We start from the raw sequence: 12,841 nt of genomic DNA, 5'->3' as shown, positions 1-12,841 counted from the left end.
ATTTCAAGCTTCTTGTAATGAATAAGCGTACGCTCAGGGGTTTGGGGGACAAGTAAAAAGTAGGACTGAGTTCATAGCATAAGTAACTATAAACTATTGAGCTCAGGTAATGGCGCTCAGTCGGTTTCATTCTTATATCCATTAAAGTTAAGTTGTTTTTTTAAAAACATGAAATCTTGTGGTATAGTACCGCAGTTAATTATGGGTGTTTGGATTTCTCTTTAAACATTAATGGTCCCGAACAGGATCATAATATTAATGTCTCAATTTTATAAAACTGGTCAAATAAATTTTTGAGAAAATGGTTTTAGATTCACTTCTCTCTTTCCTGCACCCCCAATTTCAGCACATTGGTGAAGAAATAATTGAGGTACGGGGTAAAGAAGACAATAAGGTTGGAAGATTCAAGCTATCAAGGGCAGCACGGTAGCATTGTGGATAGCACAATCGCTTCACAGCTCCAGGGTCCCAGGTTCGATTCTGGCTTGGGTCACTGTCTGTGCGGAGTCTGCACGTCCTCCCCGTGTGTGCTTGGGTTTCCTCCGGGTGCTCCGGTTTCCTCCTACAGTCCAAAGATGTGCAGGTTAGGTGGATTGGCCATGATAAAATTGCCCTTAGTGTCCAAAATTGCCCTTGGTGTTGGGTGGGGTTACTGGGTTATGGGGATAGGGTGGAGGTGTTGACCTTGGGTAGGGTGCTCTTTCCAAGAGCCGGTGCAGACTCGATGGGCCGAATGGCCTCCTTCTGCACTGTAAATTCTATAATTCTATGATAAAAAATAGATTGCTCAGTTTACTATAAAAATCCAAAGATTCTGTATGTGTTAATAGAGCACTCCTCATGGAAAAAAATTTACAAGCAGCAGATTATATAACTGCAAACACAGTGGAGATGGCACAAACTTAACACTAAGCAATTGACTGATTTCTCTCAAGCCAGGCCGTGACAGTACATCTTATCCAACAATATCCACAAAAAAAGCAAAGCAAATACAAAACCCAGTCAATTACAGAACTATCAAACTGCTCCCAAAAATCAGGAAAGGAGTTGTCAACAGTGCCAATGAATAACCAACTCACAGATGCTCAGTTTGAATATCGCCAAGCCACTTGTGTCCAGGCTTCATCGCAGACTTATTCACAGATCTCCACAACACAGCAAAGGCCCTTCGGACCATCGGTCAAAAACAACCACCTAACTATTCTAATCCCATTTTCCGGCACTTCAGCCCATAGCATTGTATGCCTTGGCATCACAATTGTACATCTAAATGCTAAAGTGCGACCATCGTTTCAGTCTCCACCAACCTTTCAGGCAGTGAGTTCCAGAGTCTCGTCACCCTGTGGGTGAAAATATTTTTCCTCATATCCCCTCTAAACCCTCTGCCACTCACCTTATATCTATGCCCCTGGTCATTGATCCCTCCACCAAGTGGAAATGTTTCTTCCCGTCTACTCTATCTATGCCCCTCATAATTTTATGCATCTCATTCATGTATCCCCTCAGTCTCCACTGCTCCAAGGAAAACAACACCAGACTATCCAATCTCTCCTCATAATTTTTTTTAAAATTTAGAATACTCAATTATTTTATTCCAATTAAAGGGCAATTAGGCGCGGCCAATTCACGTACCTTGCACATATTTTTGGGTTGTGGGGGTGAGACCCACGCAGAGATGGGGAGAATGTGCAAACATTAAGATACATTAATGGCGTTTAAAAGGCTTCTTGACAAATACATGGCTAGAATAGGTATCGAGGGATACAGCACAAGGAATTGCTGAGGGTTTTGGCCAAGGTTGGTATCATGACCAGAACAGGCTTGGAGGGCCAAAGGGCCTGTTTCTGTGCTATATTGTTCTTTGTTCCCTTCATAACTTAACCTCTCCAGCCCAGGAGTTCTTGTGTTCTTGTATGGCTAATGAACCCGATCCTAAAGTCGCACCTTCGACCGCACACTTGGCAGGTGTTTCCAGGAGGTGGGATCAGTCCATGGACTGGAGGCTGCTGGTATTCCTTTCCCAGGCCTCCTCTTGCCATTGAGTGTCCTCCAAGAATTGTGTCCCTTCAATCAGGAGCTTCATACAAGTAGATCTCTTCTGAGCAAAGATCTCCCAAGCATTGACATCTATATTGCATTTCTTGAGGCAAGCTTTCAGGTGGCCTTGAAGAACTTCCTTTGTCCTCCTCTTGTTGGAAGCCTTCCTCGAACTGGACAAAGAAGATTTGCTTTGATAGTTGGGACTCTGACATCCTGAGCACATGGCCGGCCCAGCAGAGTTGGTTTCGGGCGATCATGGCCTCAATGCTGGTGCTCTTGGCTCCTTCAGGGACACTGATGTTAGTATGAGGATCTCGGTGTCAGCACGAATATCATGGTTGTCGAAGACTCTCATTTTTAAGCATTCGAAGGAGGCGCTCGCAGATTGGTTACGATGCTGGATCTACACTTCGATGTCAGCCTTAGAGGAGAGGTAAAAATCCAGGTCTGGGAAATGTCCCACATTTGGTAGGGTTTCTTCATTGATCTTGATGGAGGGAGAGACCGGATATGGCCCAGAAGGAGGCTGGTAAAGGATTTAAGTCTTGAGGTTGAGGCTGAGACCGATTCTTTGGTATGCTTCCACAAAGGCGTCAAGCACGGCTCTCTCTTCTGAGAGAGCGGAGAAGGCAATGTCATCTGTGTACTGAGGTTACACAAGCCTCATCAATGTCGGTTTCTTCCTGGATTTCAATCGGTTAAGGTTGAAACTTTTTCCGTCCATTCTGTAGATGATGTCCACTTCACTGGAAAGCTTGACAAGGTGAAGTAGTGGCATTGATAATGGGGAGAAATTGGTGGGGGCGATGACACATCCCTGCTCAACTCCAATCTTGACCTCACCAGAATTCTGTTATTTCCATTGGTGAGGACTGTCACCGACTTCTTGTTGTGGAAGAGTCAGAGGATGTCGATCAATTTCTCTGGACAGCCGGCTTTTGACAGGGTCTTCCATAGCATTTCCTGAGTGACTAAGTGAAGAGCCTTGGTCAGATTGATAAATGCCATATAGAGTGGTTGATGCTGCTCCTGGCATTAATCTTGAACTTGATGAGCAGTGAAAATCATGTCCGATATTCCACGGTTTGATCGGAAGCCACACTGGCTTTCCGGAAGGGTTTCTTCAGAGACTGGGAGAAGGCGGCTAGCGAGGATTCAGGCTATGATTTTCCTGATACAGAGCAGGGAGCTTCCTCAGTAGTTTCCACAGTCCGTTTTAGCTCCTTTCTTGAAAATGATGGAGATGACGGCATCCTTGAGGACAACCTCCCTCCCTCCTTAAACAGCAGTATTACATTAGCCATTGTCCAGTCCTCTGGGACATTGGGAACTGAGAGGCTATGTAGAACATGAATGGCCTGCTGCTCTCATCTGTCTGCAGAATACATAGGATTATCATCTCCTATCTCGTGGTGGATAGTGATGGACAGCTGTATACGATAATCCCTTTAAAAGGTACATCATCAGTCTGCTTGACAGACATGTCATCCAGTGGTTTAAACATACCATGGTGCGGTGTGCACCATCTACAGTGTTCAAGCACTGAAACAACTCAACAATACTTCATCTGCATTATCTCCCAAACTCACAACCTGCAGCACCCAGAAAGGACAAGGGTTGCAGATTTATTGGAACAGCAGCACCTTCCAGCTTTGACTTCAAGTAACACGCCAACCTAACTTGGGCAATATGTCGCCGCTCCTTCAAAGTCCTGGAATTCCACTGCAGGAACAGCTTCACCAGGCAGACTGCAGCAGCTTGAGATGACTCACCACCTTTTCAGGGCAACCAGGGATTGAACAATAAATGCTGGCCTTGCCAGTGACACTGAAATCCCGAGAATGAACAAAACAATAATTTTCACCTGGATCTAGAATTACCACCTTGTGCCACTACATGGAACAGTATTCTTTCATAAAGTAGCAAAAGGCCAATATTTATCCCTCAACCGATATCACTAAAACAGATTAGTTGTATATTACCACATTGTTGTCTGTGGAAGCTTCCGGTGTGCAAACTAGTTGCCACATTTCCTACATTATAACAGTGACTACACTTCATAAAGTACTGAATTGGTTGTAAAGTCCTTTGAAACGTTCTGACTTCCCAAAAGGCGCTATATGAATGCAAATCTTTTTTGCTAATTCTACCATTTGCAATAGCACTAAAGCCAACAAAAACTTGAAATCAGCCCACTAATTCCACTTTCAGGCAGAGTCTTAAGCTTTAGCACAGCGCAATCAATAAACTGCTCCATTTCAAATGGTTTAAAGCCCATACATTTTCACCATTAACTACTGAATCTAAAATAATTCAAGTTCAGATGAATACTTATATCATATATTCTGTTCCCAATGCGTTAAAATTTGTGTATTTTTTTTAAAATACTCAACTTTAAAAAATATTCCCATCTCACAACGCAAGCAAATGTGCAAATTGTTACAATTATGAGGTTTATTAGATTATTACATTTTAGGACTGTAGCTTTAAATTTAGGGTAAAGGAAGGGACCGGTCTACCTGACAGGAAGCCCTCATCATTCTGATTGTTAAAGAGAAAATAAAGGCTTAAATTGTTTTACGAAGAAGATGGTGCAAGGTATTTATGTTTGCAGACAATCAGCGGGGTTCCCCGCGCTCCCCGACAGGGGGGTGAGTGATAGGGTGCTATCAGGGGTCTGGGTCGGGGAGGGGAAGATCTCGGACATCTATAAGATTATGCAGGAGGTGGAGGAGGTACCAGTAGAGGAGCTGAAAGATAAGTGGGAGTTAGAGCTGGGGGAACAGATAGAGGACGGGACATGGGCAGACGCCCTGGAGAGGGTCAACTCGTCGTCGTCATGTGCGAGACTAAGTCTCATTCAATTTAAGGTACTGCATAGAGCCCACATGACGGGGACAAGGATGAGTCGGTTTTTCGGGGGTGAAGACAGGTGTATTAGATGTTCGGGAAGCCCTGCGAATCATGCACATATGTTTTGGGCATGTCCGGCACTGGAGGAGTTCTGGAAGGGGGTGGCAGGGACGGTGTAGAGAGTGGTGGGGTCCAGGGTCAAGCCAGGATGGGGACTTGCGATCTTCGGGGTTGGGGTGGAACCGGGGGTACAGGAGGCAAGGGAGGCTGGAATATTAGCCTTTGCGTCCTTGGTGGCTCGGAGGAGGATCCTGATTCAGTGGAGGGACGAAAGGCCTCCGAGTGTTAACACCTGGTTAAACGACATGGCAAACTTCATCCAATTGGAAAGGATCAAATTCGCCCTGAGAGGGTCGGTGCAGGGGTTTTTCAGGCGATGGCAACCCTTCCTAGACCTCTTGGATCAGTGATAGAAACTGAGGCCGTGACAGCAGCAACCCGGGAGGGGAGGGCGGGAGGGAGGGGGGAGGAGGGGGGGGGGAGGGGGGACAAAGACGAAGGAAGTACGGTAGCGGTGGTGGCACGGGCAAGGCCTGCCCGAGGACGCTGCTAGAAATGATAAGTGGGTCTGACTGTCGTTTCGCCGGGGGGGGGGGGGGGGAGACGACGCGCGAGTAGGGGGGGGGGACTTTTTTCTTTTTCTTGTTAAGTAGGGGGGTTTGACTTTGTTTTGTTATGATTTAAATGTAAATGTAGGGGGGGTTAAAATGTTTGTATTTTGAAAAACTTCTTCAATAAAAATTATTTAAAAAAAAAAAATGTTTGCAGACAATCCATAGAATCCCTACAGTGCAGAAGGAGGCCTTTCACCCCATCGAGTCTGCACCGACCCTTTGAAAGAGCACCCTACCTAGGTCAACTCACCCGCCCACCCAGCCCCATCCCCGTAACCCCAAAACCTAACCTGCACATCCCTGGAAACTAAGGGGCAATTTATCATTGTCAATCCACCTACCTGCACATCTTTAGACTGTGGGAGGAAACCGGAGCACCCGGAGGAAACCCACGCAGACATGCGGAGAACATACAAACTCCACACAGTGATCCAAGGTCAGAATTGAACCCTGGTCCCTGGCGCTGTGAGACAGCAGTGTTGCATTCTCTGAGTTTACCAGAGTAGATTCTGAATCTTCCAAAAGTCCCAGAAAGGGACCAGATATCAGGTTGTAAACAGTTGTGCTGCAAATTGACCTTTTACTTCAAAAGATCAAAGAAAATTAGAACCAAGGATAGCTATCTAGCACTTCTACTTACGTGCAAAGTTAATGGGCAGGATTCTCCGTTTGTCGACATCGAAATCGGGAAAGGCAATTGGGCTGAGAATCACCAAATCGCAATTCCCCATCACGTTGACAGTGGCGTCAATGCGTTCTGGAACACACGTACAATAGATACCGTTTGCATATCATTAGCGGGCCCTACCCGGTATTCTCCGGGGCCTCTGTGATTCTCCATCTCCGGTGGGCCAAGTTCCCGACGGCATAGTTCACTTGTGCTTTTAAATATCATAAAACTGGTGTGGCGGCTGCTGAGGGAGAGAGAGAGGGGGTACAGAAAGTGTCCAACATTGCAATAGTTTTCTGACAGTTGTACCACCGGCCAGTTCTGCCATGACCGGGAAGGGGGGGGGGGAGGAGAGGGAGTAGTGGGGGGTGACCAGGAGGTGGGTTGTGGGGCAAGGTGGACAGGTACGGAACACCATTGTCGCAACCGGCAAGGCAGCCATGCAGCTGCGCCCACCGCTAACAGCCCACTTTCAACTTAGTGCCACGGGTCGTATAGGTTATCCCCTGGGTACCCCCTGGATGACTTCTGGCCCTAGCCAACCCATCATCTGTATGGGTACCCTCCAGCGCAACAAGTGCCATCTTGTTGGCTGAGACATGTGTGTGTGTGATGTACAAAAATACATCAGTTCCATTACAGCTTTCATGGATCGCTGGCTTTTAAAGCAGATGAACACTTCAGCAAGACACCAGAATGAAAACTCATTGATCCATTGAACCACTTGTTGGGCGAAGCATCCAATAACGAATCTCAAGTCTGTTTTACATTGGAACATGAGCAGGCCATTCAGCCCATCAAGCCTGTTTTGTCATTCAACTAACCTGCAAAGTGCCGTGCAATAACTCACGCAGGTTCCCTCAACAATACCTTCCAAACATACGGTCTATACCACCGAGAATAGCAAGAGTTCCCGTGGAACTATATCGCCATTCCTTCACTCTCGGTGAAAAATTTAGAAATCATCCCCTGCCAGTGCAGTTAAGTGTACCTGCGTCAGATTCACTGCAACAGTTTAAGAAGGTGTCTCACCACCATCTTCTCATAAGTGATTAGGGATGGGTAATTAATGCAATGCTTGCCAGGGATACTCACAATAACGGTTGGTCTGTAATTGACATCAAAGGAAGTAAAACATGAGAGATGTAAAACAGACTTCTGATTCACCATCACAGGTTTTACACGAGGGCACAAAGTCAAAACTACATCCCCCAACCTCACCCATTCACCCCCAGTATGGGTCAACAGGAGTAGAGGAGATAAAATATGAGAGAAATAAAATAAGGTAACACCTGGGATCTTGAGAACGAAATACTATAACCCTGAAGACGATTTATGCATCTACGGAGTCCAATGTCATATTTAAATGTATATATACATTTAAAATTAACCAGGGGCAAACCATGTGGGCTGGTTTAGCACACTGGGCTAAATAGCTGGCTTTTAAAGCAGACCAAGGCAGGCCAGCAGCACGGTTCAATTCCCGTACCAGCCTCCCCAAACAGGCGCCGGAATGTGGCGACTAGGGGCTTTTCACAGTAACTTCATTTGAAGCCCACTCGTGACAATAACCAATTTTCATTTCATTTCAACCCGAATATGACATAGCGCATCTTACATTAAAGGTCCATTAATCAGGTTTGTGGTTGAGACGCGGTATAGCTGCAGTCAAACAGAGCAAAACTTTAGAAAAAGGCTGAGCTTTAAGTTTTGAATATTTTTAATATTAAGAGCCAATGAGGAGTAAAAATGAGACTGCACATCAAGATAACACTGGTGTTTCAGTGCCGATATGAACACAATTTACTCATGTGCGTAAAATCCTTCCTTGCCCCAGCCAGAGGAAAAAGTACAGGAGCAGGTCACAAAAATCCAGTGGCTCCAACTGAGCTTTAACACAATACCACCCTAGTTATTTTGCACAATTGGAAATGTGGTTTACATGCTGTGAGACAGCAGTAGCTGCTAAACAACTGCGCGATGAACCATACACAGTGGAGAGGAGACAATAAGCATTGTAGCAACAAATCACAATGGCAAGACATCACAAGACATAGATTTAAATTTGTACACCCCTTAAATGACAAGCACAGGAACAACAGAGCTTGTTTAAAGTTTATTTTATACAATCCTTCATGGAGTCACCTCCTTAAAGTTTCAAACGAGCGAACATTTCTTGCCCCCTTCCCAGTACAGTGCCAGCGTGTAATGTTTCAAGTACTGAGCATTCTTTGCAGCCCGCCCAGATTATAGCGTTGCTTTCTCAAAAAAATTATCTTTTAACACTAGTTTGGCCATAAAAACTTGTATGGGAGCACAGTTAAGGAAATCATGGGATATTGCTCAATTTACCTTTACTGTAGCAACTAAAAATAGAAAGATTATTGCATCTCCATTCTGGTATAGAATGAATACTAATCTTCTGACGTGTTCTGGTCCAGTGGTGGGGGGGGGGGATATCGATCCTAGCAGCTTCTTAAATAAAGTTCCTTTTGAACCTTTACAGCTGGTCATTTATTATTGTATTTTAATGTTTACATATTGTCCCATAAATCTTAAATTCACAGCCGCAGTTTTGCAACCTGCTGCAAGAGCAAAGTATAACCTGTCTGATTCAGACAGCCAGTTCAACAAAACAAAATCAAAATTCTCTTATTTCAAATCGATAGCAAATCGTAATTTGGATTACCCATCTGTTCTTTTTATTTCCGCCACTGAATGTGGTCATTTATGCCTCAATATTTTCCTGTTAGTCCCCGAGTTCTCACTCGTACTCATCATCCACAGCCACCTCCCGTTGCAGCCTTGTATTCTCGTACAGGAACAGGAGCCGATCAACCTCAGCCGGGGCCAGCTGGTTGCGCTTGGCGTTCACCAGATTCCCTGCTGCGCTGAACAGGCGCTGGGAGGGAATGCTGGTGGCAGGAATGCACCAGTACTTTTGCAGCAGTTTGCTCAAGGTGGGAAATAAAGCCACCCGGTCAGACCACCAGATGAGCGGATCTTCGCCCAGTTCCAGCACCTTCTGTGATTTGAAGTTATTCAGTTCTTCCACAACCTGGGTATGCCATCCATCCTGGCCCTCGTCGCTGCTGCCCGCCTGCCCAAAGATCTCTGCCAGCATGAAGTTAATGCTCCCGGTGCTATACGGCTGCACTGACACTGCACGCTTTTTCAGTGGCGGCTCCTCAAGGGCAAAACCCCCCTCTGCTCTCGTAAAGCCCTCATTCCCCTTCTCCAGGAGGGCAGTGGCTTCCTCCAGGATTTTGTTCTCCACCTGCTTTTGCTGCGCGGCTGAAAGGAACGGGACTTTCTTGTACCTTGGGTCGAGAAACGTCGCAGAGTGGAGGAAGAGCTCCAGTTCTGGGGACAACCTGTACATTTCGGACAACTCTTTGGCAATGGTCTCCTTCACAGCGCTGAGCATTTGAGAGTCTGAATCGTCAACTTTCAGCGTTGAGTTCAACAGGACATGTAGGAGAGGTTTGACCAGACTAATGATTGGGTACTTTGATCTGCCCATCATCTCGGTGGCCTGCTGAAATGGCTGAAGCAGCTCCACCAACCCGTCTATGGTGCTCCATTCACTGGCTTCTGGCATCAAGTGATAATTCATGCTGTCCTCAAAAAGCACAGCAGCAATCGCTGTCTGTTGCTCCCTCAGCCGCTGTAGCATAAACTGGGTGGTGCCCCAAGTGCTACAGTCACTGACCAGTTGGTGCTGTAACAAATACTGTTGTTTCTGCTTCTCCCTCAACATGTAAGCTGCCCGTGGCGTCACTTTAAAGTACTCGACCAGTTTGTTGCACTTCAGAAGAAGGGTGCAGAGTTTCGGCAGTTGGAGCGCTCGGTTTATCCCCAGATTGATTGTGTGTCCGAAGCATGGCATGTGGACAGGGAGATTCAGAAGGGAGCAGGCATTTACCACGTTTTCATTGCCACTGCTGGTTGTGGCGCCCAACACGTTTTTGCTGATTCCCCATTCTCTGAAGGACTCGACAAGCGCATGAGCCAAGTTCTCTGTGGTATACTCATCCGCCACTTCGAACGTGGCGAGACACTTGGAAGCAAACTTTAGGGTGTTGGCGGCGCCGCCCGTACCGCCCAGGAAGTGGGCAGTCAAAGACATGTAGCATCGGTTCCGACCCAGTGCGGTCCACAGTTCGGCTGTCACACCACACCAGGCTGCCGTAGCCAAATCCTTCTCCACGGCAGTGCGGGTAATATGGTACATCTCTGGGATGGCTTTGGTCGAGAAATATTTCCTGTTGGGGATCTCATACCTTGGGTCCGCCATTTTAAGTAGCTTTTTGAAAGTTTGCTCCTCCACCACTGAGACAGGATACAGCCCTTCACAGATGAAGTTGGTAACCATAGTTGTCAATTCATGGTGGCGTTTGCTGTCCTGGCTATAGCAAGTCTTGAAGATTGCATCTTGGTTGCTCAGGTATACAGCTTCAGACTCGGATTTCAAAAAATTGGAGGTGAACGGTTCCCGAGCTTGCTCAGCATTACTCTTGACAACTTGGTGGAATTCACTGGGATGATTTTTCTCAAGGTGGTAGGCGAGGTTGGAGGTGTTTCCCGAGTAGGCAATTTGAGCCCTGCAAACCCGGCAGTAGATCTTCTTCCACTGCAGTATGCATCCTTCAGCATCGGTATCAAACCCAAAGTACTTCCAAACTTTACTTTTTGCTCTTGGGTGACAGACAAGCTTTAGGTCAGAGGTAGAACCTTCTGGAGTCTTGTGCTCCATGGCTCTTCCGTCGCAATTCTGCACGCAGACCCTTTATCCATTTAATGCCAACCTGCCAACCAAAAAGAGACAATGAGACATTCATTTTTTTTTTAAAAGAGCACATCATCTCAAAGACTCACAGCCTGCGGTTGCACAGTAGTAACCTACCTGATCAATTCGCAAGTAAATAGAAACGACAAAGCTGCAAAACACGAAGGTAGGGCAACTGAAAAGGATGGCTCGAGAGCTGATGCTTTGACAAGCAAACCGGATTTGCCAAACAAGCATGCCGGGCTGATGCATTGAGACAGGCGTACAATGCAAAACCTGAAATGTTTAACATATGGACAGGGTTGCATACTGTTTACACACTGGTAGCTATTATTCTTGCCAGCAGCAAGATGCCAAGGCTGTCATGGAAGATCTCCATGCTCAAAGCCTTTGCATTTAAAAAGCGAAATGAATTCCTTTCCGTCCCAACAACTACTCAAGATAAATAATTGCTTCTTTTCAAAGTCTTAACCCCCTGCGTGGAAAGACCGATTGCAGTTAAATAGGCTGCTGATGTTTTTTGTCTGGGCTCACACAAGGACAACAGCCACTCTGACGTGAGAGAAGGGCTAGTGTCCGAACCGAACACATTGGCTCAAAACGAAAGTGACAACCTAGAGGGAATAAAAAATGTTACTGGCCCGCACCTCAATAATCAGTAGATTCGCTTTGCAATGAAGCAGTTTCTCAGACAATTCGAGCAGGGTGAGCAAGCTCACTCACAACCAACGTGTGCAGCCGAGTGAAGTTGTTGTACTTCGACTGGTACAAGCATTTTCACCAGAAACTGAACAAGGAGGCACGCACACATGAAAGAGCTGCAAATCCCAACTTCAAATCATGCAGTCATTTAATTGCAGCTCTGCTTGTATTACTACAGCCAGCAATGTGAACAAGGTAATTTCTACAGTTGCAGTGAGGATTGCAGCCCAGTAATGCAAAATGCGGCATTAATGAAACCACCTTTACATGTATCAGCTTGCTAAACATACTGTTTCAACAACAAGAAAAACAAACAGAAAGTCATACAGTTAATGGCATAGTCGCATCCATAACAATTATAATTATTATTATAATAATTTACGTAGGATTATATATAGACTATACATCACAGAAACAGGTCACTTGATCCAATCACACTGTGCTGGTGTTTATAGAATATACCCTACATCTGGGAGGCACGGCAGCACAATGGTTAGCACTGCTGTCTCACAGCGCCAGGGACCCAGGTTTAATCCGTCTTCGGGTGACTGTCTGTGTAAGTTTGCACTTTTTCCCCGTGTCTCTGTGGGTTTCCTCCCGGTGCTCTGGTTTCCTCCCACAGTCCAAAGATGTGCAGGTAGGTGGATTGGCCATGTTAAATTGCCCCCGAGTGCCCAAAGGGTTAGGTGTGGTTACTAGGTTACGGGAGAGGGTGTGAGCTTGGGCCTAGGTAGGTTGCTCTTTCCAAGGGTCGGTACAGGTTCGATGGGCCGAGTGGCCTCCTTCTGCACAATAGGGATTCTATGATTATCTATCTCAGCCTTTCAGCATATTGGAAAGGGTGTTTCTCTGTTCACATATCTAATAACTATTACAGCATAAATTTCCATTATCTTTTTACTCATTTGTGTTTTGAAGCAACCAGTTCTGATGACAATCTGGGGTAGAAATTGGAGGATACTGCTGGGTCTGACCGTCCAGGAAAAATGGATCACCACAAGGGTGGGAAAAAAAACCAAGACTGTTAAAAGATTCTGAAACAATGACAATATCTCAGCCACCATTAGTTCTGCTCTTTCACACCATCTATCAGGGATCCATACTCCTTGCAAG

General features: G+C 45.9%; 2 protein-coding genes across 3 annotated transcripts in view; both read right to left on the bottom strand.

The window, feature by feature from the left end:
• dhrsx (dehydrogenase/reductase (SDR family) X-linked) overlaps positions 1-12,841 on the bottom strand; it is a 287,258-nt gene that overhangs the window by 262,980 nt on the left and 11,437 nt on the right. The gene's annotated exons all lie outside the window — the stretch shown is intronic.
• Positions 8,341-12,841, bottom strand: part of LOC119977184 (E3 SUMO-protein ligase ZBED1-like) — an 89,094-nt gene continuing 84,593 nt past the window's right edge. For both annotated transcript variants that reach the window (XM_038817866.1, XM_038817865.1), the window contains exon 2: positions 8,341-11,045. In XM_038817866.1, coding sequence (XP_038673794.1) covers positions 9,002-10,993 — 1,992 coding nt within the window. In that variant the 5' untranslated portion in view covers positions 10,994-11,045 and the 3' untranslated portion in view covers positions 8,341-9,001. The remainder of the gene's footprint in view (positions 11,046-12,841) is intronic.

Source organism: Scyliorhinus canicula, chromosome 14 (genome assembly GCF_902713615.1).
Source record: "Scyliorhinus canicula chromosome 14, sScyCan1.1, whole genome shotgun sequence".
Taxonomy (NCBI): Eukaryota; Metazoa; Chordata; class Chondrichthyes; order Carcharhiniformes; family Scyliorhinidae; genus Scyliorhinus; species Scyliorhinus canicula.
Note: the sequence above shows the minus strand (reverse complement) of the source record. Positions and strands in the feature narration are given on the sequence as shown.